Genomic DNA, 27,135 nt, shown 5'->3' with positions numbered 1-27,135 from the left:
TCCTTTCTAAAAACGTTGGCTATTAAAGTATTGATTTCAGATTATTACGCTTTGTGCAACGTACTAACCTTAAGTATAGCTGGTACTCACACCACCCTTCGTGAAAACCGCCGCATAGGCTGAAATCTATGGAATCTATCCATTGAAATCTAACCAGAATTCTAGATTACGCCGAGTTGGGATCTACTATTCCCAATCGAACTCCCTACTAACACTAATAGTGACTAATAGTGTTAACTAATAGTGTTATAAACGCAATAATGAAATACGGTATCTTAACTAAGGTTACAAAAACGTAGTTACCGACCCGTCTGTATCTGTCTCTTCTCGAAGCTAAACGAAAAAAACGTTCGATAACAAACGTTTATTCTAATATCAAGAAAACTCAAACAAGGATCAGTTCTACTGGGTACCTGGTAAAGCATCTGCATTCATCCCGTTCATCTTCCGAAAAGGGCTAAATGCGCAAAACTTTCATGATACAGCCTGTAACATGTTGTTTATTTTCATCGCGGAATCAAATTATCACAATAGTCGTTCATTCGAATTAGTGAAAAGGCATATAAAACTTAAATTTCATGTCCTTCTGTTAGCAAGACCTTTCGTATCTGTAATTTTCGAACACTATTTTGTATCTTACGGAGGCTGTTAACAGTGTGAGCGTTGATCCTATAGAGCCTGAGAAGCAGTTTAGCGCCGACTGTCTATTAATAACTATCTCGAAGTTATACTTGTATACGTTCGTTTAATCCACACATCGAACAGATTCGTTCTAGGCAAACCGCTGTTGTTGGGGTAATCCCAAAACCAAAAAAACGTGATCGAATTTATTGGGTTAGGCTTTCCCCATTTGCTCTATGGCTTACAAAGCGATTTTTCGTTATGGCTATGGTCGTAGCACCAAGCATGAAAGCGTCGTGTTTGCTCGTGTTATTAGTTTTTTTCCATTTCAAAATTATTATCTTTTCTATAGATCTTTTTTTTTTTCTTTACTATCGCTACTTTTTTTTTTTACCTCGCTCATTAACGTATTTCCTCCGCGTGGTTTTTCAGGATACTTTTTGAAAGGCTTAAACAAAGTGACCTTCGTATTCTGCATTATGTGTCTCTATTGTCTACGTAGTTTCAAAGCTTTGCACGGTGCCTTTCCTACGTTCGTGATTCGAGGTTATCAACGCAGAATGTTCATGAGCGCCCTCCTTTACCGGTACGCTGTTCAAGTAGTATCAGTGTTAAGTTTTCCTATTTCCGAGATTCATATATGAGGTTTTTTCGGTGAAGAAACGTTGGTTTCCTAATAATAGCTGTAAATAGCCGTGTACAAGCGGCCATCTTATGGCAACCTAGAAACATTTAGCGGTTTCACAAGTTAAAACACGTATAATTTTCGTCACTTCTAATCAGTATTGAATCGTTGTCTGCAAAGCCAATCCCGTATGGCTGTTGTACACAAAGCGTAGTAATGCCGTCCCCATTAGCAACCCAAACATCGGCAACAGCATCGACATGCTTAAAGATGACACAAGAGCGAACCGCTTGCCACGAACCGGACCACTAACAAACAATTTTAACCCGGATACGCAAAGGCAGTGTGACCAATCTACACTGTCGTTTCCTATTCTGTTGACGAGTCAGACTGTGAGAGACTGTGAAAGACTAACGCTTGAGGCCAACAGTGACTGTTCTCGTCTACGATAAACTAAGTGCGTGGAAAACCTATTGAAATAGAAAACATATATCAACTCCCCCGCGCTTCCTCAATGTAGAGTCTCAGAGAATCAACGCCGTCATTCGAAGTGTCCCCTATCTCGCCATTTCTTACATGTTGTCTCTACCTTACGCTCATTTTGTATTTTTTTTTCCGTTTGCCATAATAGAATCTATGGTGTGTTAGATAGAATTTCATTTTTGAGCAAGATGCCCAATCTAGAGTGCCATTGATCGGCTTAATCCATCTTTTTCCACTATAAAAATCGCTAGAACTAAAGATTCTCCACTCTCGTAGAGAAACGCTACCACCAGAAACCGTTTACCCTTGCAGCTCCATTTCCCCCTTTCGGTATTTTGCGCTCTATGGCGATACCCTAGTTATTTTGCTATCCGAACAGTTGCTTTCTCTAAACCTGTCTACTAAAGCGAAAAACCTGATTCGCCATCTGTTCTGCTTGCACCCTTTGTAGTTCCTACGTACGCGTGTTGGCGCATGACAGAATCTAGCGAAGCTCGACGAGATTCGTAGTAGTCGGTTGGAGACCGGCCGACTCTTTGACCCGATCAGACATGTGTTGAGATCAATGCGAGAGACGACGCAATGGTCAATGGCTTTGTTTAGCCCTGCCCATCGTCTCCAGTTTCTGCCTTTCGCTGTTGATACACGTGATCTTTGTTCTTGCAGGCTGTCCTAAATTGGCTGTAGCTCTTTTGGTGCTTACCGTGATAGTACAGTGATAAAACATTAGTTTGCTAAACGTACAAATAGGTGGCGCTTTATGTTTGAATTCGAAGACAAATTTTATATAGTGTTTAGAATCAGCCATGTCTAACGTCCAATACGAAGCATTTATTTGTAGTGCCTTTGCCTAGAGACGAGCCGCAGTTGACGAGCGGCTCCACTCTCATACACTGCGTTAAGACCCGAAATATTTGATGTCGGCAAAAGTCAAAATGGGACCCAGGAATTACCTAGCTACCTTCCTTTTGACTTAACCGTATAATGCGTGTATAAATGGTAGACAGCGTCGTGACGATTTCTTCAGCAATAACTGCAATCGACTATCTTTCTGCACTGAAGGCACAACTATTCTATGCGTCTAACGATCTAGGCCAGCCTCATTCAGTGTTATGTTTACCATTAACGTTTGAGGCTCCGATCGAGCTGTCTCTCGTAGATTGCTGTACTTCAGTGAGGGTTGTAATCAAAAGCGCGTCATCGTAACACGAGTGTGCGCCGGCCTAACCAAAACAAACATCGATTGACTTCTTCATTTTTGCCACTTTATTTACAGTTTAATGCATTCGTCCAGGCACATGTCTCAGCTATTAATTAATGCATCTAATCGTTTCAACACTGGGCAGCATCGTCGTGGTCGAAAGCATACGGCATCATCGTTCCCTTTTTGATAACACACTGCTTGCTGTACCTTACAGCCTGTGGAAACTCGTTCTGGACATAGCGAACTTTTCTACTTTCTTCAAGATCTGACAAGGTCAAAACGCGACGCACAGATGCACCTATTCATTGGGCGTGCAGCCATATCGAGCACGTGACGGAGCAACGGGATCGATTCAAGACAAGCAAGTTCTCCGACTCTGTTCGTTTTCATAACGTGCCTTTGTAACTTAAGCGCTGCAAAAGCAGTGGCAGTAGTAGCAGCAGCAGCAGTGGTAACTGAAAACGTCACGTTAATTGTTTGCCGTGTGAGTAGGACATCTGGGCTGACTATCACGGGCGCCCTGGAGACTACTAGGGACGGCGGCAATCGCCGTAGCTGAACTGTGCTCGGGACTAAGTCTACACAGTCCAGCATTTGGTGCAAGTAGTTACCGTTCGCTAGCACGGAGTAGCTACATCTGAAGATTTACGAAATTATTAAAAAATTAGGTTCATGTGTTGTCCACTACAGAAGCAGTCGAGGAAATTTTACGATAAACGCCGTAGCGTGTGTCGTAGTTTTTTTTTTTTAAGGTGACATACGCCGAAGAGTCTGAACTGCTGAACAGACTGGTGGTTATTTGCATAATATTGTCATTAGTTCAAGTTTAAAATGAGTGTACCAGAGGAGATACAGTTTAAAGAGTCGCATGAGGCCAAAAAGGATGAAGTGTCACACTTCAATTTTGATGCCAACAATAGGCCAACGAAGGTGAGTTATTTGTTAATAGATCATGGGGCAAAGTCTGTAGCGTGTAGGGAAGACACTTACTCTAGGTAGAAGACGGTAGTCTAGTTAACTAAATTAATTGAGCAAAATTGTCTGAATATTTCTTGAAACGTTTTGTTAGATGCTCCACTATGCAGATGGCGTCCGCGCGCCATTGTACGCGCACGGCATTTCCAGGAGACTGTGTATGAATTTCACGAAAGGTTCTTATTAAAACAATTGTGGTGAGATGGCCTTAAGACAGCATAAATACTCGTTATATTTACCAGTCCTGAGCGGCTTCAGTCTCTATAAACAATGGTGAAAAGCCCTGATAAATGATGGTAAACGGTCCGGCGAAAGTATTTTAAAAGTATGTTATTTCCCATATGGTATGTATCACGTTACGTATACGTATTAGCCATCTACTCAAGACACAACGTTTCCAGTTAGAACTCTGTCTGCCATCTCAAATATTCTTAAAGCGATTGTTACTCAGCTGGCGTCATTTGCTAATGGAAGTCTGGATAGATGAATCCTTATCAATAATCCGACAGAGCCTCATAACTATTTGCTTCAACCAACTTTAAAATTGAGACTAGATTCTCTCTCTGCCAAGCCGACCACCATCAACGACCTGCAACGTTCCACGCCTCGAGCAAAAGTAAAATTAACTTAAAACGAAATTATCGATAAAGTTAATATATACACCTAGGAATATAGCTCTCAATCAGCATACGAAAAGCTGTTCCGCTGGTAAAGGCTCACACGAGAAATTAGGTAAGCAAATAAAGAGATTTATCGAATACGGTGAGTTTTTGGATTTAGAAAAGTAACATGTAGAGAAAAATCATCGACCGCGTCAATAGAAGCGCGTCGCCACGAAATTCTGTCCGCACACGTTTTTTTTTTCCGTAAAGCTCACCGTCTTCGAGAGAAATGAGAAGACATAGTAGTGAGCAAACGATCCATTTATGTGTCTCCATTTCAACGCTTTTTTTGGCAAGCGACAGCATCGGGCAAATCCTTGGTACCATGCTGAGAGGAATTTTTCCTAAGAACACGTCATTAACAATGAGCCAGTCAGCCCAGCGTTCGTACGACACTGAAAATGAACGGCGACAGCGTCGTATATGGGGCATAGGAGCGTACTAACAACACCAGGGCAGTTATATTGAATTCATGGAATTTGGACAAATATATCAGCAAAATATAGAGTCTTTTCGCATACGACAATTACCCCGTTCCTCTCCTTCGGCCGACGTTGTAAAGCTGAAGGTAATATTACAGCAAAGAAAGTGGACCAAGAAATTGCCATATCACAGCGCTCAGTGTTCGAGAGACAAGGGAGAGTGCCTACGACGTTGCCCGAAGAGCAAAGCTTTTTTTGGACATGTTAATCTTAACAACCGATAGCAGCGGGAGTGAAAAGATGTTCAACCAACAGCCTTCGATGATAACAACCCGAGACGGCTTGAACAAGCAAGTTCAGCCAACTAGACCGGACACCCAAGTTGAGCGTTACAGCAGCCGGATCATATTCAAAAATATCACTAAATTAAACTACCGTTAACAACTCACGGATGACAAAAACAACACGAAGCGGTGTAGGCCGACAGATCACCTGCCCAACTATCGAGGACTTCGTGAAGCATTGACTGGCAGTATTGAAAACTGAAGAGCCGGGTCCAGCATGCAACATCCTGAATCGACGCCGCCGCCGCCGCCGCCGCTGCCGCCGCTAGCAAGGACGGTCATAGACCTCACAGCGTGGCCCGATCTTAAAGGAACGCTACGAATTACACAGTGGAACTATCACTGTGCTGTGACTCTCACGCTTTTCTCTTCGGAAGGCCTAGATAGCCTAAACATTTTCTTGCTTCGTGCAACTAGTCATTTTAATTTACTGCGTTTTCGTTATATGCCCTGTCCGGCATTGGGAAGTTACGGACAAGTCTGCCCCAATAGATACATCTCTATTTTCTACAATCACAAAACAATAGGCGACTTCACTGTGTACTTAATAGCGAATAAGGTCATTTTTCTACGTAGCAGCTTATGTTTCGTCGTTTAATTTGGAATCAACGTATGGTCTGGTAAAAAAGCTCGTCAGCGGAATGAAAGCGCCATCTTTAAATTCTGCCCCTTCTCTGGATATTGCCGATGACTCAAACGCCGGCCTTAAGCAGCCAAACTCGAACTGCAATATGGCTCTTCAAGACGTGCACACGGACTACGGTTGCTAGGTAACCGATCTCATTTCGGTAGCCACTTATTAGTTTAGTTATCAATATATATGCGACGAACGTAGCCAGAAATAGGGCAAAGCTGTAGACCGAACAATATTCACTGTCAAAGGCCATTTGTACCCAATAAGCTCCCCAGCTTTTACAGACTATTTCTTGAAGATGTTCGCATCAAGAATGCAATACCATGGCGGGTGCCCTTTTTAGTCGTAGCTCGACGAGAAACAATCTCAATACAATACGAACTATTTCAATAAGATTTTGCACTGCCACAGCTAATGCAAATCCTTGGAAGACTATGCATGAAAAACCTGCCGGTTTAGATAGGGTTAGGAGGACCAGAGGTCGCGCCACGCAATCGGCGTTCCTCGATTTTAAGGAAGCTTTCAACTTGTCGCCCAGGGGGAAGGTGATGCTTACGGTAGCCAAGCTGAGCGTCCTTACGAATATGCTTAACAATCTAGCCGCGATCCAGTCTTAAACTTCATCCTGCTAAATAGCTTCCCTGATCAAATTTCCTGAGACGAACCTAAGGATCAGAGGGCGGAAATTTGCTTCAGGTACGATGAGGAATAACGAGGAAAAAGGAACGAGCGGGTTAAAGGGACCACCCTTTTTAGCGTGCGTGGGTTCACCAAAGATTTAATAGGAAGCAGAGCTCTTCATGACCCTGACGGTACAAACAGGTATTATAGAACTGTACCGCTCGTCGCTTTGTGGTACCATTTTTAAGACATTTGTAAAACTTTTTAAATTTATTTTATAAAAAAGATCCATGGACCACAAAATGTTTTCTCGTTCTATATAATCTCGCTGATATTGGGATTTGTGTTGTTGATTATTTATATGGACTTTTTGACTACTATAGACAAAGGTAAATAAAATTTGATAACACATAACTACCATTATATATATATATATATATAAACCTGTTGACATCTACGGAGGAAGAGGATGTGAATTTAATATTCGCGCAGTATCGGCGGAATGCACATGAAGGTCTCGTGTTATTATTATCATATCACCGATTGAAATAGTCATCTCCCAAACGCTTCCCTGTAAGTGTATCTATTTATTTAATAAATTCACAGAACGTGGATATTGGAAAAAAGTGTTTTTATGCTTCTAATGCGGTTCAGCCTCAGAGACGTTTCTTTATTTCTGATTGGTCGATACCACGTTGTACGTATTTATTGGCATCTGGCAGCTTTAGAAAATGATAAATTTGACCAACATCCGTTAGTAATCCATTTCCCGTATTTTCCGAAGAAGCGTGTATCTGTTTTTCTATTTACCACCACATTAATCCAGTGGTTTGTCTGAAAATCCTTTGTTCTTTGAACGAAAGTCGTCGACCAATTGGGTGGCCACAAAAGATTATCTTTAGTTATTCTTTACTATTGAGGATTGTGGATCCATCTGTTGATGTAGCGTTGTCCTATGAACGGCCAGAAGAATTGCGCACCCATGATGAGAGGTAGGCGAGGTTGTTAAATGCGTTTCTAAGAACTCCATGTGACGATGCAACAATAAAACAACCGGCAATTTTTTCAAAAAGAAAGAAAAATGTGCGCCGGATACTGTTGATGCATATCAGCAACTATTCGCTTAGGCCACATTATTATTACCTCTATCTATTTGTATCAATGATCATTCATGGAGAAAATTGTACGACGTTTTGAAAGCTAATCCAATTTCGATTCAACATTTAACATCTTTATTAATATAAAAAAAATAAACCAATAAGACCAATAAAAAAAATTCTATTAAATGAAATTCATATTTATTCAGAAAATATAAGAAATGCCATTGTGAAATATAAGGTACGAACTTATTTTGAGGCCCTGCGCCAGTACCTGCCGCGGAGCTCCGATATTCTTATATATTCTCCGATATAAACACACTTATTTTGACCATATAGTAGAATGTGCTCGTTTTAAGGAGTCCGTCATATCTCTTTATGAATACTTATCGAACTTTATACTATTTTAGGTAGAGATATTCGTTTGCGAAAATGTTGTCTACTGACGTAAACTAACTATAATAACAAGACGAGGTCTACCTAAACGTATACCTCAATTTACAGTTGATGAAAGGGGCTTCGCCTTTCAAGCGTCTTCTATATCTACACATGTTTGTCCTGTATTATATAATTCCGTTTTTACGTTCCTTATTCTTCTAGCTAGCTAAAATATTCTTCTTACATGCAATAGAGTAACTGAGTTTCTACATAGAGTAAAAAATGTTTCTGTATGTCTTTAGAATAGCTTTCCAATTAGGGATTCTCGTTTCTGAAAAATCAAATAGTCCTAGCCTAAAGCCTATCTGTTTGGGATCTATATATAGCCTAAGGGGTATCTGAAACCGTACATTTTGCCGGCATTGTACCTGAGAAATTTTGAGAAATGACGACAACATAAAAGACAAAGAAATAACGGCAGAAGTTGTCCAATTGCGCCAAGTCATAATGAGGTACTCTTAAAAAAAAAAGTATTAAGTCGCTTCCGCAAGCGCGCTCGCGTCTTTCTCGTCTCTTCTAAATCACTAATTATTATAAATAGGTTAAGACGCGATGAAGAAACTGGATTGAAATCGAATAGACTTTTGCGCTAGGTTGTTATTTTATAAACATATGGTCAGATTTACACTAAAGTTTAATAACTACAATTAGGAAACGCGTCAATGGTCCTTCGTAAAACATTAGACTCCTTCAAGTATTGATTCCACGAAGCAATGTAACGACTTAATATATACTGATTCTAAAAAAGGCCATATTAAATTGTGTTATAAAAAAAAAAAAAAACTATGTGTTGGGAAATATTATTGGAAGTATCACTTCAGTGCTAAGTACACGACTCGATTGTCATTGTCAAAAAACAACTTTTTTTTTTAGTTAGAATTTTAACTGGTATTATAACATCGTATCATCAACCTCTTCTTAATAGTATTGATGCTTTTCTAATTGAAAGGGCTTAATTTACGCCGACGTCCGTTCTATCTGTTGTAAAAATTGACATAGCGTAGCACAAGTCGCTAGGAATGACCAAGCAAAATGTAGAGAGACCGCGATCAAATACAAATCTTTATGGCTGTACAATTGATCGTGATGCGAACTCGTGCAATCAATAATGGCTAGCGAGCTAAACGCTCCGTCGTAGACGTGCTACTAAGCTGCCATTTCGGTTCAGTCTGTCATCGTAAATATGAAATACAAATGGCTGCCAAAACAAAATTCACTCTTCCTCACATTTTCTTCTCTATGTTTCATGTTTAGCTACTAAAAAGCTCTCCCGAAGCTGGCGCAGTGAAGACGCGCCAAGTTTTGAGCATCAATCGTAGGCACATAGACAAAATATATGTGAAAGAGGATTTCCCGTTATGGATTGTAGTTAATATTGGGAGAAAAAAAATTGTTACAATAAGCAGACGTAGAGTATAAGTACTTTTTATAGGTTAGGAAACGTGCTTACCTAGAGAAGAAACGAAACGGCTGCCTGAGCATTACCCCGAAAAAAATTAAGCTCAATCACAGTGTTAGTTTACCTAATAGTCATGTCATTTATTAATCAAAGGAACATAATTTTATTATTTTTAAATCGCGGATGTTTTTCCCCGTGACGGTTTGGCGACTTCTCCTTCTTTATCAATTAACGCCTTGAATTCTCATTTAAGGCTAAATCGTGGTGAACACTACTACAGGACACTATAGGAGGACCAATTTGCCAACTAAGTCTAAGGGATCCTTCTTATCTGTCCGAAGCGCCCTTTTTCTTTTAGTAATCCCATTGCGGTCGCTGAATTTGTTTACCCGCCGCTCGTGGCACTGCAAATAAAATTCACAAATTGTTACTTTGTTTCGGCGCCTATGGTGGGATTCTGTTTTCTGGATTTTTTTTATTACTTCTGCTTTCGTCCTCGTAGCGTTTCTTTAAGTGCCGGACAACACAAATGAGGTGTGGGCTGGGCCATCATCTACCCTCAGGTACTAACGGACGGGGTTTTGTCGGTTCTGAAGAAATAATTTAAAAAGTTGCCGTGTTGGGTCATGGTTCTGTTCAAGAAGTTTCTTCGCTGAAATGTGTAGCCAGTTTTTGATGTCCTGGGATGAGGTCTCTGGCAGATATTCATTTTCGTTATCATTTCCTGCATGGCAATCTGTTCCGTTACTGATCTTGGATTAAGATTCAGGGCCATGGCCACGAATAATGCTTTGTTTTCGGGGCCGACCCTATAACAAAGGTACTGGAGGCAAAACATCATAAGGCTTAGGCACTCCTTCCTCAGAAGACCACGATTAAGTGAATCATTTTTTGTGAGATATATATATTTCGAGTTGTACGTCCTTTAACTCGATATGGTATAACTCTAGCCACCTTTACCTAGCACTGGACGAACAAATTTGCAATGGAAATCTTTACTTTTCTATACTAGTTTAGAAGAGATGCTTGCATTTCAATGCACTTATCATAGAAGTTAACTATTTGATATTCAATAATATTTGTGTGTTTAATGGCAAGTACCGTCCTAACACTTTCCACTGTACAGTAAATCAGAAATTGTACCAATATTGTATATCATAGTCTAGGTAAAGATCAATATTATTGAATTTTATAACGAAACTAAGAAGCCTGTTAGTGGCAAAAAGTGTAATTCGTCCATTTTAGTTAAGTTTAATAGAAGCTTTTTTACGCAATTAAATATTGGGACCTACGAAGTGTCTATTAGTCTATACTCTTTTCGCGCTCGTATGAACTGTTCATGAGCGTTGTTGAGGTCTGTCGTGACTGCTCTACGGACAAGGCTTTGAAACGAAGCTAAACTGAGACTCGACTCACTTGGTCTAATATATGACAACACAAATACCCTGAAACAACAAAGGACCGCTAAAAATGATCTTGTTGTACGACAACAGACGGCTCCAAGTGACTTCGGTGAGTCGGGAAATTATAATAGACCTAATGGCGGAAATGATTCTATGCGCGACCTACGGTCCAGGGCTTGTGACATCGGTTTCGATCTGTTGGAAGGCCGACAATAGGTCAATGAATCAATCGCTTTCATGGCTATCATCCGTCTGTTGGTAGACGAGTAAAAGAAAATCCTCTAATATGGGGATTGGTTTCTTATAGGAGTTAGCACCACTTAAGCCAAGCTGAAAAATTGAAATACGTATTGACTTCCCCACTTTCAATACATGCTGATACGTGGCCTTTCTTCAGCTTAGTCCAATCGGCATACCGTTCAAATCTCCCTAGTTTCTACGATAATAAGATCTAGTGGATGCTTATTCAGTTTTACGTTACGAGCACTTGGACAGAATTTTATAATATTTTACCATATGCTTGACCTTCTAATGATTCTATGAACTTTCGAAAAGCCGTTACACCCTGTTACCCACTAGCAACAGTGTGCCAGCATCACGTGACTTTTCTCTTTTGCTGCGTGGGCATCTGACGCGGAGGGGCCCACAAGCTTAGGGTGTATTTAAATTAAATTTAAAAAAAAGGACAAGTCGCAACAAACAACACATTAAGGCAACAGGATCGCTGTCGTTTAGATGAATGTGCGGTGCAATGAGCCATAGTTTTAAAATAAATTGTATCAATAAGGCTGAATTGTGTGGCATGGCCTGTCTATGCCCGGACTTTCTTTTGCTACGCCATTTCTAAGTTTGTATCTAAATAGGAAAATTTTTGCATGAGCTATTATTTAATATATTATTAGGCTGAAATATAGTTCCCGCGCTTTTTTTTCGAAGTTTGCGTCCTTTCTCTTCCGTACTTACCATTACTTGTTGTTTGTATAGAATTCGAAAGCGTCCTTTGATGTTTATTAGGATCCTGTAAGTGTATCGTGTCGCAAATTTAACTTTAATTCAAAAGAAATTTTCGCTAATGGATGTTGCACACAGAAAAAAATGTATTTTAAACATCCTCTGTGTTACGAACCTTATCGGGGCTAATGGCCAGAGGCACCGGGCTAAAGGGTTGTTCGAGGGCGGCTTTCAACGTCTAAAAACGCTATCCGGAATTGTCGTTTGTGATTTTGTACGTTAGTATAAATTAGATATTGGGCCAGTGAAAAAGTCAGCGTCCACTGGTCAACTAACTAAACTGCAACACGTCTTGCGTTGAAGAGACGGTTACGGCCCGATTTTTTTGGGGCTTAATGTTAGATAGTTGGCTGGCGTATTTATCAAACCGACTAGGCTATTTACGAAAACACTTGACCGTCCATGCGCTATAAAAATACGAGTAATTAAAGCTATTCTCCTGGGCTTGCAATAGGAGATTTTGTTGGCTACTCTATATTGTTGTAAATCGGCTTGCCCATATATTAAATGATCGCATAATATTAACGATTTTTTAAACCAAAAATGATGTTTTACACTTTAAAACATTATTATTATTAAGCTCTATATATGCTGTTTTGATCGATGTTCTACTGTTTGTTATGTTTCTGGTAACACCGGCATCTTATCGCTGTAGAATTTCTGCAGAAAAAAAAAATGTGATCAATGATTTTTGCATCCCTCCATTGAAACCAAATTTACACCATCAATGAAGAAGAAAACGAATGTCTGGATACATTAAGATTTCCCACTCAGCGCTCGTAATATTTGTCGAGCTGCTAAAGATATATATGGTCTGGAATCGAAGACGATGCCCGTTCTGTCTACTAGTACTGGCTAGTTTTTTTTTTTTTGTTTTTTGAATACTTGCTGTAGTTTCTTTCGTTATTGACAGTAGAGATTTGTTTGAATGAATTGTTTTGTTAGGCGACAGCGGCACCATAGCGCGCGATCATTCGTTTGCAATCCCGCCAAACATATAAAATCACCTTCTTTGGCGCGATTCTGGGTTTTGATTGAAGATTTCGTCCGTTATTGTTATAAAACAATAACGCTTTGTACTATCTCTAACCTATTGCTTAGAAATGCCTGGGTTTGATGCTGCGTTCCTGTAGAACTTAGTAAATAGAAATACGAGCGAATATATTTTTTCGCGTAAATTCATGTGCTACATACATGGAGGTCGAGGTTCTTTTTCCGGATAATTCCCTTCAAATGGTTTAAAAGAGTCTGATGGTAAATGTTTAGTTCTTTTGATGATACCATGGTCACTCACGTACTGGCTTTGCTCAACTTTTGCAATAATTCTATTGACTTTCATAAGTGGCCGATTAGTAAGAGGAACGGCCTTTGCATCGAAATCTCCGGAACCAAAGCTATAAGACCTTGTTTTGACTGTTTTTCTTTGCAATACCGAATTTTAATTATAACAGCACGCTTTTTTTATGGACTTAGGCAGCGTTTGTGCCTTTATTGTAATATAATTGTAAAACACAACGATTGTTTTTTTTGTAGGAACTTCACTCATCTTTGAGGCGTTCTTAATTTGTATTTGAATACAGTAACAACGTGCGTTATTTGATCTCTCAAAAACTTTTTATAATACTAAAGTAAGTTATAAACGAGAATCCTTGAATATTTCAATGGTTTTCCCGCAAACGTAATCGCTTATAGGCGGGCCGACCCTCGTTCCCAGCAGAGTGCCTTAATATTTCGTGAAAAAAGACATCACTGTTCTTGCTCTGTTATCGAACTACTCTTTCGTCGAACGTTTCATTGGGCCGCGTACCTAGAGTCTCTGCTTCGGACCCAACAGGCCAAAGTTATGACCTTAAACGATGTGCCAATTTAGGCGCGCGTAATTCGTCCTCGCTTTCGATATTCTATAAGTAAACCTTGTATTAGAAATGGTAGCTTTCATTAAGTACAATATCATTCTATGAACGACACTCATAGACAGATGTAATCGAACTGTTTGGGACAGAGTTTCAGACTTAGTTGGGATAATCGATTTATTTCTCTCTTATTAGCCGTAGATTAAGCACTCAGGCAAAACAAATAGTAGTTTAAATTAAATCATCGTAAAGACAATGAATAGAGCGTGTTACTGATAAAAATCACCGACTAGTGTTCATAGACGAGAGTGCTCGTGTCCATAATCGTACACATTTGATGCACGTTTGCTTGTGTCAGATGGTGGCGTGCAGTTTCATACTTCATACGTCAGTCAATGACGTGCGCTTTATACTACTACCTATTCAATGTTGACTGTCTGCCACTGCTGCGGTGTCTCAACAACTCTGTACCTCAAGCTGACCCATAGATCTAACCGCAGGATGCCGATACCTTGCAACATTACGGGGTTACATTTTGGGCTACCGTCTGCATACATTGCTATCATCAGCGCATGTACGCGTTGGCAGCCACGCGGGAGTCCTAAGATAGCAATGTGCTAGGCGCCTGTAACTGAGAATCTCGTCGCAGGTTAGTGTGAATTTAAGTCAAGGATATAATTCTTTTAGTATAAACTGCGGTCAATCTATTTACGGGAATTGCCACTTTAAGAGCTGTCAACGCTTGACAAGCTATCGCTTTGTTTCCCGCGGTCAATTTGGATACTTTGCCGTCAAAAAAGTAGTTGTAGCATGAGTGAAAAGGTAGAAAGCGTGTCGCTTTAGTTACGAGCCACAATCTGCCGTTGTATAAGAACTACGGATGCCTCTTTAGCAAAGTATACAATATGCCCAATATATACATTTCTATAGGCACAATAAAAGCGCTTGTTAAGTGAAATATTTAATCATATGGGGTATACAATAGCTGGAACTTTTTTCTAATAGATACTTATTTACTATACAATTATTGTATTAAAAAAATATTCTAGGCTTGATGTGAGCGCTACCCTCTTTTGTGAGCATCTCTGATGTCGGTGATTCGTATCATTTAGGCGTGGCTCATGGCGATATCGAGGTGTTGAACGATCTCCATAAATGAACGTTGTCTTGTCACCTGATCGGCCATTTTTACCTGACCTGTATAAATTAGGATTGTATTTGAGAGTAAAAGGCTGAAATATCGTACCAATCGTTTCCAAAAAACAAAGACGTCTAGCGACTCCACTGTCGGCTATTGTAACACGGCTCAATTTCAGTCGGGTACCTTTTTAATTATATAAAAGTGTTATTTCCGTGACGCTTTCTTTTCTGTATACGCTGAAGCCTTGTGTTTCGATTTGTAAGTTCTTCAAAAATTTCATTTTCAAATCTGATTTAAATAGTGGTCATTTTATACACGCTGGTGGGAGGCAGGAGGTTAGCTTGGATAGCGTATAAGTGTCATACGAAGAATCATTCTATTATAATTAGATGACTTCTGGTATATGTCTAGTCGCGTGTAAAATTTTCTTATGTGGCGGCATAAAGATTAAGGTTGTGTGGCATTACTTAGTGGGCCGAACTACTTTTAACCCATATGATATTTCGGTACGTAAATGTAATCCTTTTTATTGTTTAGACATGGAGGCCAGTGTTTACACATTTAATTGCTGTGCCATGCACCATTCAGCTCTTCGAAACAGTTAGTAGTATTTACTTTTTGAGGAACATCTAGTAATAACGATATTAGGAGCATCAATTCACGGCTTAGCTGATTCGGCACTACAACTTCCTATTTTTCGATGTTATTCTCTAGCTTGGACCTGCTTTGGTGCACATAAGGCGATTCTTTCATTGGTAATAGTTGCCCCACATTTTTCTATCCTGGAAAAAAAAAATCTTTATTAGGTTCCTCTTTATCATCAATGTGTTCTTCGTAACTTAAACGTAAAGCACGTGTTTCAACAAATCCTATATAAAGCCGTAACGTATCGCAACTAATTATCGTTTTGCTATATTTTCGTATTACCTGAAATTGTTGTAAGTAAAATATCTTTTTTGCAGCTTTTTCATTTCCCCCCACCGACTATCGTTTTCAAAATGATCGTCCTTTTGCCGAATATTTTCGTCAGTCTTCGTTTTGTTAGTCGCGAGAAACTAATCTCCGTCGATTCAAAAATCTGCTGGCCTATAATCCAGAGAATGTCCCCGCTGTGAATAATACAGGTCTATATTTATGTTTGTTATGTCTAGTAAAAGGGATATTATGCCGCCATGCTTCTTGCACAAAACCATATCGCTCGTTATTTCTTACTGCCAAGAGCAGACCTAAATAGCCTCACATAGACAGAATACAACTCAACAATTGCTAGAAATACTCTAGAGTTTTCTGAGTCACTTAGCTATAGGTCATCACCTGATAATGGCGGTCTTGACAATGTTCCTTGAGCATTTCTAATGACCATAGCAGCATTGACAGCTGCGGCCTATTTGTTTAGTTAAATGCAAGCAGCGAATGCATTAACACCTGCTGTGTTTAGTTAATGTTTTGTTTTTTTTATTTAAGAACAATTCATGGTGCATGTACTGATATATAAACTCAAGAGTAAAAGCTTTATAGTTGGTCAGCAGGAGCACGGGTCGGAATCAATAGGTTTCTATGCAGAGCAAAAGGATATAATTGCAGTCGTAAACTTATTTTCTTTAAATCTGTGAAATCACCTATAGTTTTCTGTGAGATTACCTTTGCTCAGATCTGAAGTTTGCTCGAAGGATGCCGACGAGCCTATTTTTAGGACAAGCCAACCAGGACAGTGACTAATCGTCGTTTACATGCTACTGTATATGCAAACAGTACGCACAAAACGGGCCTGTACATGTGGCCATGTGTACATGCCAACATAGGCGTTAGACCCACATGTGATTATGGTTTGTGCGTCACGAGCCTTCGACCCTCCCACACCATACAGAAAGAAATCTACGTTCGCACTGTATCTGTGGGCCTGGATTGGTCAGTCCGCATTCGCTTTGCCATATGGTCATCATTTTCCGCATTTGCGCAATAGCAAAAGGGGAGCAAGAGCGAAAGGCATAACTTTGCCGGAGAACAGCATTGCACTGAGCTGCCTTAGGTAACACTAGTCATTCAAGTTGTGAGCTTGAACGAAAAAAGGATTAACTGAACCTATCCTAGCGTATCTCTTATCGTTCCACAGGTCGCCAGACAAATATCTTTGCGACTTTCTCTAAGTGTATCTGTTGTGCTTAATGATTTTATGTACAAATCATTATATATACTGCCATTTTCGAACATCGACAGAGGGAAGGGAAACCGTAAGCTTCAGCAGATTTCAACGAGCAGAAGGAGAAGCCACACTAGGGTTAGTAAGTCGATTTTCATTAATCCCGCTAATTGGATCTATAGCCACGAACCAAGCAATGGTTCAGTTATTACTCGTGGTAGTAAATATGGCAAATTGAAAGGCCTATGAAAAAAAAGCTAGCATTCAACACCAGCAAACTATAGTATATTGTAACAATTAGATAAAAAGAAAAGGTTTCTATTTCAAAAAAATAGGTCCAGTTGAAACGAAAAAAATCTGAAATGGTCAGCGGTCACCACTAGTGCTTGTACTGTAGCTGCTCTAGCTATTGATTCGTTCATAATGAATACATACTATGAATTTTTACTATTATTATGCCAAGAAACAGACTATTAAAATGTCGGATATTAGGAAAGGCGGTCTCTTTTCAGTGTGATAGATCTGTATGTTGAAATCATTCCAATTATCACCAAATACCAAGCGGATAACCTTCCGGGTAGATCTTAGTAAAATTCCATCTAGAATTAAGAATCAGGAGCAAATGATATCAATGAAGCCTCTTAGGTTCAGTACTCTCAGGGAGTCGTTATCTGCTATGACAGCGTAAAATCAGCACCTAAAATCTCCATGAACAACTCAAGTTATGTATCTATGAACGTATTAAATTCAGCTGTCAAAGATGGTAGAATCGTCAAAAACGCATCTTTTCAATTTTTCGTTAAATTATTACACCGAGTTTCCGGTCGTATTCGTTCCTTCTTGTTGTATATAAGCATGCTCTCGTCTCTTCAGTGGTCTGATCGTACCTGATCGTAAATCATAGACTACGAGTCAAGAAACTCCATAGTTTCAGTAAGGAATTTGTTAGACTAAAAGACGGCACCAGACATATTCATACTTAATTGCATTAGGTTTAAAAGTTCGTAGATGCTTGTTTTACTCTACCAATAACAACAGGCTTCCTATACTTGGCGATTGGAACATAGGTTCCGTGTGCTTAGCTTGTTATAGTTTCTAAGTGTCGTCGATCCAGGATTTAGCAGATAGATCAATTCGTAGATTATCAAATTTTCCCACATATAAAGAAACGTCAAAGGGATGCCACGAGACATCAGAGATCAGATGTCTAGCCGGAATGTTTGCATTAATAGCAGAAAAACTGACAAATTAGGGCAACATCTATGCACCGCAAACGAAACCCGTTAGGAGGCGCGTTTAAAAACAAAGTACATGTCAGACGCTGAATGTGGCATACAAAAGAAGTTGCGGGTATTTCAGGGAGTATTATTAAAGTACGCTTATGCTGCCATCATGTGTACATCTGACTAATTCTCAAGTGTTCTAATCAATGTCTATGAGTATGAGTTCATTCTAAGCCTCTTCGAGAACAAAAGCGTTGGGAAAGTTCAATTTATTACATAAATCTTCTTACGAGTTTTGCGTTATAAAACCTTTTGTTTACGTAGGAATATATAGAGAATTGAAGAGGAACGTCGGTACCGTCCCGCCCCTTTCTCTGAGGGATGAAGCATCGTCTAAAGACATAGCTAGACAAAAACGTTACACTGATTGCAATCGCAAGAACGTAATTGGGGTTAAATTCTGGTTATTAGTTGAATGCGCTTGGCAATTATACCTGAATGGTTGTCTCATGAGGATTTCGTTGAGGAGATCTTTTCTACGAGGAGATACTTAGGAGTATTTGCATTACACAAAAGCTATTTGGATGATTAAAATGCACATATATAGATTCGCCTCTGTTTGGGTCAAAAAAAACGTAACTCATACATGGTCAAAGAGTTACTCATCCTGATAGCAAACTCTGTGTTTTTCGATTATTTAAAAGAAGGCCCTTACATATATAGTTAAGAATAAATATATAATACTTGTATTATACGTTGCGATGCCACATATGTGTAGCATTTGGATAGCCGTTCATGATACTTACAACAATATGTGATTTGCGCTTTGTTGATCACACCTAAGTACCTTGTAATTAACTATTACCAACTGAATGTAAGAAAATTAATAAAATTACTTCTGTGCAGGCGGAAAAAGATCAATATACATACACCTTACATACTGCCGTATATAACGCAATACGATGCCTCTTCTTATTTTTATCACTTTGATGAGCTTATCAACGTTTTTTGCAAGTTTCTCTCGACTCTCCCAGTTTTTTCGGGAAAATCCAAAGGAACGAAAGAAAGAAGATATAGTTACGGCTCTTCGTTGTATGCATAACAATGTCCAAGACCATGTTAAGTTACGCAGATTAAGCTATTTTCTGACGTTTATATCTAGAGTATGTTAGGTAAATATCTTCTGTGAAAAAGGGCAACAATAAATTATGCTATTAAATGCGAACTTTAACATTGATTTTCACCAGAGATTCAGAGTATATTTATGATATCTACACAACAATTGCTTAGTGATTAGCTTTGTGTAGAAATCGTGCGCTAATACCTACAAAAAGAAACAAAAACGTCACAGAGATAAAACTTTCACAGATAAAACAAGAACGTCGGGTAAACATTGGGACATGGAGCCCCAGAGGAGTCTAGAGGTGCCCATTACGCAAGTGCATTGTTCTATGTGCGGAAACCTGGGCTCAGTCACGAAATGCGTTTTTAGGTAAATACAGCCACCAGTTATAAAATGTGTTTTGGTCGTTCAGACAAAAATCGCCTTCCTTTAATCTGTACACAAGTAAGAACAATTATTCTCCCACTGAAACAAAGAGAATGCATTTGTTTGTTTACTTTAATAAACACATTTTGTGAATCATTATATATATATATATATATTGTGTATGTATATCCTTTAGCAAAAATTGTAAATACAATACTTCGGATGTTCCCAGCCTTCGACTTTTTTTTTTCATTTTCCGACATTCCTCAAACGACCGTTCTCTGCATAAACACATGGTTTTGGTTTGGCGGAGGTGTACAGATGCTTGTGTAGAAAAAGATCGTGACTTTCCTCAGACAGCCAAAACCCATAAACACTATCTTCGGCACCTGTCTCTAACAAATGGTGTGCAGATTTGCATGACATGTGCAGAATTCAGATTGTGTGGCAGTGAATAGTGCGGTTCGAGTATCCTTGTTATGTGATGTGCTGATATTTGTGTGGACGTATTATACTCTCTAATAATCACGTATTCAGTAATTGTGTCCATGTCTACCTACCCAATGGGGTAACGTTAACCCAGGGAATCAAACAATCGAGTCTGTGAGTTGCAGACAAGCGGTGCCTAGTCTAAACCCTAGTCGCTTTATCATACCTCAGTGTCAGACAGCAAAAAAAAACCCTAAGATACATCAATGCGGTACCTGTTTTAAAAAAAAACACATATTCTATTGTCAATTCTGAAGGATCGACGAATTTATTAAGACACGCCAGCGGATAGTACGTACTTTTATTTAACAGTGCTTGGTTTAGGCAATACTAGTAATAATAATAGCAAGTAACTTTATTCACAAATTAGCAAGAATAGGACCGCATCGTCTTTATGTGCCTCGCCAGCCTAGGACAACGTAATTTGGACGTATAGGTAATTTGCTTATAATCAAGTTTTCATTTCCGGCGCATCTATATTTGTATCATAGCATGGTAATATTATTATCAAAGTTACAGGAAATAGCTGAAATTGATGGCAACATCTCGACCTATCATAGCCACTGAAATAGCTACCTGTTTAATAGGTTCGTTTTGTCGATCTTTCCGCTTAAGCGAAGCGGACAATAGTCCGACACTAAAATTCTAGTTTCAATTGCATTCGTCAACAAGGTGACCTCAAAAAAAATAGGCTTGTCCTTGATTTGAACGAGCAGTTTCATGTTAATGTTTCAGCGTAAAATTACCGACGCTGCTCTAAAAACGGCTTCTAAAAACGGGATTTTAAAATAGAGTTAGTTCACGGTAATTATGTTACTAGCGTTGCAAAATGTACGCTGCGAGCAACCTAAGGTCCTATTACAAATTCTATTTTACGTCAGGAATACTGGCCTAGTACAATGTATACCAGCGGCGTTTTTGCTTTATCGCAATATCAAATTTATATCGATGCGGTATACATAGCACTTTGAGCACTACTTAGAGAGTTTGAATAACTATTTCCAGATTACATTGGGATTTACCATGAAAAAAACAAAGCGGGACAAGTAGACAAGCTTTGCTGTATGTATGTATATATATATATATATATATATATATACGCGTATTGTTTAGGCATGGTTAACGTAATACGTAACAAATGAGGATATCTAGCATTATATCTATTATGGTCACAATATGTGTGACAATTTAGACGTAGATACAATTCAACTCGAACTTAGCGTAACAACTTCCATACTTTTTGTGTACCTAGCGGCAACTGATCTTCCCCTATAATGCCTTGCCATATCCGTCGTCATATGTACTAGTCAGATCTGTTTTGCGTTTCAGACTATTTTGTAGTGACGACGCACAAATGAGATTTATTCGTTCCATACCCCAATCTCGTGTAACAAGCGTGAAAGGAAGACCTAATATTAAATATAAGACTAGCACGAACCGTAACGCTTGGCTACGCTACCTACCTTTGTTCGAACACACGATATAGGACCGTTCACACACTCTGTTCGTTCTTGAAACTCTGCTTAAATTCAATCATACTCTTCGGCTGCTGAGAGTACATCGGTTTAGGCATTTTTTGCAACAGCTTTGGTTTTAGATACTATGGATAGAGATATTGAAGCAGTTGTCGAAATACAGGTATTCGACCCTTAGAATTTAACCTTGGACAGCCTTCCATTACCTTCCCGAATTGTGGATATCGAAGTACTTCAGCTTTGGCTGCATATTTTTTTTGGGCGGCTCTATAGGTTCGAGGCTTCAGCTTTGGCCTGCGTACTGCGGAGCAGCGTTGCGTTCCTTTGATTCAATACATGAGTCCGGAATACATCGTAGAAATATCAGCTAATATATATATTACAGCGTAGAGAATTTCAGTGTCGATGTTAACAATGGTCCAGTCGAAACAAAGCTGCGTCCGTTGCGTTTCCTTGTCAATTTCCAACGGAACGTTTTAAAATTAAGTAGCCTGTGCGATGCGCTTCAATCCTTATCTCGGGTGAACGTATGCACGTCCCCATCAGTTCCTCTGATTTTGCCTTATAGGATAATGGTACTCTTGAAACCGTTTACCTCACGTGTCATAAGACAGGCCCTTGCAAAACTTCATAACAAGTCCGAGCAGAAGGTCTTAATCCGTTATTCAGGCCTTCAGTTGTTAAGAAACGGTATATTAATTAATGTAACTAATTTAACCTTAAACATTTCGTAACTTCACACAATTCATTACGAAATTCTCATTCTGAATGTCGCAAAGCTTCAACTCCCTTTGCCTAATACGAACCTGATCGTTTCCTATGTCCAAAATTTTTTGTATAATTTTATTATACATAAGAGCAGGAAGGTCAATACTAACTGTATCAAATGATAATTAGTCATTCAAAACGAACGCACAAAGCACTTAGTAGGAAGCCCCAGTTCAAATAGGTTTAGTAGGGCCCTAATGATTTCCTACAACGTATGAGTATATCTAGCTCAAACACCTACGAATTAACTAAAAATACTGTGTTGTAATTTCGTAAGCCTTTTTCTTCCGGCCAGTGGCCTATTTGATTAGATCTCTAATGACCAACGTGTCTGGCATGATGGCATTTAGTCGCATCTATGAATATGAATACTCAACCCATATAAAATGTGTGGAAAATCTATGATAAAATTCGTCTCATTGATGTCATGTTTAGCAGGGAAATAGCGTTTTATAAGACAGTAGACTAGATTCACTTAATATAAGCTATCATTAAGACAATCGCGGAAACCAAGTTCCCTCCGCATTTGTATGACCTAAAATCTTTACATATACCATATAGTCAATGACACTCTAAACAATAACAAACAAATCAACCCCTTTTTTTTTTATTAAATCGGTTTTCCTGACCTTATTACGTCTGGCTCGTTTCGTTTTCCTGTCGATGCAACTGTCAATCGTCAGAACAAAGAATTGCAGTCTTGATGACGCTATGCCGCTTGATGAAAACAATTTCTTTCTTTATACGACCAGGAAATGAATGGCTAATGACCATAGTAAAAAAAAACGCCGAGATTAAATATCCGCTCAGCTGACTCTCGGTAATTGCACTATATAAACTAGTAGGTTTTTTGACCGTCCAACACTCGTTCTATAATTCGAATCGCTTGTTTCAAACGTGAACTTTCCCCTAGAGAACTTGAAAGTACTAAACTTTCACATATATTCTCCATAACCAGATCTAATTCGGCTAAACGATACTAGGGTTTAGAAGTCAGCTCATATACGATTTGACACAACCGGATCGTCTTCGTCGACGTTGTTGGCAAACTCCGATTTGCGCCATAATTCAAAAGAACCTATAACAGAAGCAGAAAATAATTTACTGATAACTGATCCGTTACGTACTGATACAATTTTTTCCAGTGTCATGCTCCAGTTAACGTGACATAATATACACACGTACACACAGTGTGCGACCGCGTCGTATTTATCTTATAGTTACTTGCATGCTAGAAAGTTTAGATTTTTAAGTATCAACAGCGATAACGGATGCTAATCATTACGTTGGCTAATCATTAGCGTCGCCACTTCGGATTGGTACGTAACGGATTCGCTATATAGCTAGAGAAACTTCCAAGACGGCAGTGCCATCTTATTCGTATGCTAGTTTTTTTTTTTTCGATATTTTCGAACTGTGCCATTGTAACTATGTAAGTGTCTAATTAGGGAAGTAGAACAGAATTACAAGTTGCAGTTAACGGCAGAGCCGTGCGCTTTCAAAATTCGGGTCAACAACCAGACGAATGAAAATCATTTAATATTACTGTTAGTCGAAGGAGCGGCTGTGGAGGTTGTCTCTCTCTCCGGTATTGCATTATGTATTAGCAGTCGCCATATAGTAGCCTATTTAATTCGTGCAATTTAAAACAATGACGAGTTGTAGGAAACTTAGGAGTCATCCGTATGCGTACGAGGGGCTATGCGAGATTCGTTTATATGTGACTAGATGACCATCGTTGAAGTAATTGTCTTTGCGTCGACGTCGACGTTTCACACAAAAACGCACTTCATTGACAGTTTGATATCCACCGAAGTAAGCTCTCCCGTACTACTGCTGCGGTTGGCGCATTATGTTGCATTGGAACGCAGCGTTCGCGTGATCGTACTAGCGGAACAGTTTGACGCTTGTGTGAAAAAACAGATACTTGCGCATCGGCGCCCCGACATTGAGCGGTGACGACGCCACCGGTTCCGTCGGAACACTCATTCTGGGTGGCGTCTCAGAGTTATTTGGCCGTAGGCCTTAGACGATTTGTCCCGGCGCTTTCTTATTCTTAATTACGATAGCGACAGTAAAGGACTGCCGTTCCCGCTGCCGCTGACAATAATGGTGGTGACGCTGGCAATGTCGATCGAACGCTCATGCGCTAAATTTCGTTAAGACGTCGCCGGTAGAACTCGCAGTGATACACGTTGCCGCTATACAGATCATTATAGAGGCGAGAGATGCTGTTTATTGAGGTACTGGATGACGTTATAAGACCTTGTCAAAGGCATAAGATCTCGTTTGGTGGCCTGGGTCACCAACGGGTCTTAGTGGAGTTACGCTTCGACAACAAATAAGATGAAACGAGCTTCTTGAATCCGTTGCAGGTTACAGCTGTAATGCATGCGAGCTTCCAAGAAAGATAAAGACAATGATGGCCAGCCACTGAATTCATTTCCGGAGGTACTTTATATATACATAGATATATATATATGATCTTCTGAAAGCATCAAAACAGCTATTCTTCACCGATAAGCAAAAGCTGTACGTTATCATTATTAGTACTGGGACCCAATAACTATAGCTACTTGATATTTCCTTTTGATATTCTTCTTATAATTATCTATGGCAGATTTTCTCCGTCCATTTGAACAAACGTACGTGAAAATTACAGATGTAATTCCTTCCATATCATTAAACCAAATCTAGCTATCGATGTTAATTAAAATTTTTAGAATAGTTCTAGGGATTTTCTGAATATAGATATACGTACCAACTCAACTCGTGTTAGATTATGAAATTGTTATTATTTGTATTCCTTATATAATACGCCTTTCCCAGTGATGTTATACCTAGCCATCTTTTCCTGGACGTCTTAAATGACATAAGCATAAACATCGTAATCACAAGAAAGAAGAGCTACTGCCGTCAAGTTCTTCGTGGAACAATTTATCGTTCGAGTCTTCGATCTTTTAAATGATAATTTCGAAATAATATTCTGCAACATCTGAAATAATTTGTTTCCTGATCCCAAGGCAAACGGTGGATCGCCTGCAGTATCGCAAATCGTCTATTGATCGTATGTTCAATCTACTTGGTTGCTGCCTTCTATCTATTTATTGCGGTATACACAGCGGTAGAGATCACGTGTCCGTCCACAGAATTTTCCTTAGTTGCTACACCAGGTCGATGCTTTTCTATATCAGAAAATTGCTAATTATTTTTTGCAGCGACGAGAGCTGTCGAACTTCCCAAACTCGATTGAAAAGCAGAGTTGTACCAAGAAGCATGCCCTTAACTAAGTTCCTTTTTACCGCAGTTTCCGTGTTTCGTTATTGGTAACAATTAGCTCATTGTTATATGACCAGTGTTTTGAGGCTTATAATCTGTCGTCCACCGCAGAGTTCATACATATTTTCAATGAGGTAATACATGCTTGCGCCATATGACTGACGTCCAGGTTAAGCCATAATAAAAAAAATTACAGTTAAGGCAATTTTCAAGTTGTACAAGTTCTTTTCTTTGGCTTCTTCCAGGGCCAACCATTGTACGGTTTCCGGGCTCTCGTTTCCATTCTCTTCAGCTTTGTCCTTTTAGCGCATTTTCTTCGCCGCGCCAGATTACTATGCCATTCCATCTTATACTCAGTTATGTGATATATGATTAGATTTTGTAGAGTAGAAACTTCTTACAATCTGATTCGGGGAACGATGCTAATTTTTATTTCCCAAGAAAGGAAAGTTAGTGTTCCCTATTTAGGCTGTTTCGGCCACTCCGTCTCTTTATTGGTATCGATGTTTTAATCAATGCATTCGTTAAATAGCTGGACTCGATAGAGGCGTATTTATTAAATGTAACTTTCTGAGAAAGTACGACATGTTTACATAAAATCATACTTACGGGTCCTTCGCTAGACGCAATATTAATAATAGACGATGAAAATACGCGGATAGCGAACTTCTCAGACGTTCGTCACTTGGGGTCTTCTGTTCTTCGAACTTTGAATTCACTTATCTATTAGGAAATCTCACCTAGTAGATTTATCCTGTTACCCCATAGAGGTTTAATTAAAACTATCAGCCGTTAAACAATTGATTGGATCTTTTATAAACTGAGTCATACCAAAAACAATTAAATCATTTGTTGACATTGAACTATATTATTAGCAAATTTATGCGATTTCCCCCTTAAATCTCTAAAAAAATGCCACGAGTATTTTAGTACAAAAGCATGATTTCAATGTTCCATGCACCAGGAGTTGTATTCCTGGAAATACTTCTCACTCAACGCCCCATAATGGCAAAACGAAATCAATCGTTCAACAAGATTGTTCAGTTAGCGTTTCTGTAATAGCTCGAAAGTTGGGTGTATTAAATACACCCTCAAAAATAATTGCCCTCGATAGAAAAAGCCCACAAAGTTCTGAGATGGGTTTCTTATTTGTCGATCGATGACAAAGGAAAATTCGTGCTTTTATCGACAGTCAGCTCTTCACTATCGCAGAGTCAATCTTTCGAGCCCGATTGCCACAGTTAGTAAGAAGTGGACTGAGTGTGGCAATTGAACGGGATAGCATTATCGTGTCGCAAAAGGCCAACCTACTTCTGTGCATTTGGAACGAAAAAGCAAC

At 39.2% G+C, this 27,135-nt stretch overlaps 1 protein-coding gene across 4 annotated transcripts in view; it reads left to right on the top strand.

The window, feature by feature from the left end:
• The first annotated feature begins 2,182 nt into the window (after positions 1 to 2,182).
• The window catches only part of LOC111246589 (scavenger receptor class B member 1-like), a 61,076-nt gene continuing 36,123 nt past the window's right edge, over positions 2,183 to 27,135 (top strand). For 2 of the 4 annotated variants that reach the window (XM_022796498.2, XM_022796477.2), the window contains exon 1: positions 14,235 to 14,441. Coding sequence is in view for 2 of the 4 variants with exons in the window: in XM_022796443.2 (XP_022652178.1) it covers positions 3,765 to 3,863 (99 nt within the window). In the remaining 2 variants the exon portion in view is untranslated. Of the gene's footprint in view, positions 3,864 to 14,234; positions 14,442 to 27,135 lie in introns of those variants that run through there. The other 2 variants (XM_022796443.2, XM_022796435.2) reach the window with 2 other exon arrangements.

The sequence above is a fragment of the Varroa destructor genome, unplaced genomic scaffold (assembly GCF_002443255.2).
Source record: "Varroa destructor unplaced genomic scaffold, Vdes_3.0 BEIS01000001.1, whole genome shotgun sequence".
NCBI classification, from domain to species: Eukaryota; Metazoa; Arthropoda; class Arachnida; order Mesostigmata; family Varroidae; genus Varroa; species Varroa destructor.
The sequence above is the reverse complement of the archived record's forward strand: the minus strand, read 5'-3'. Positions and strand labels throughout refer to the sequence as shown.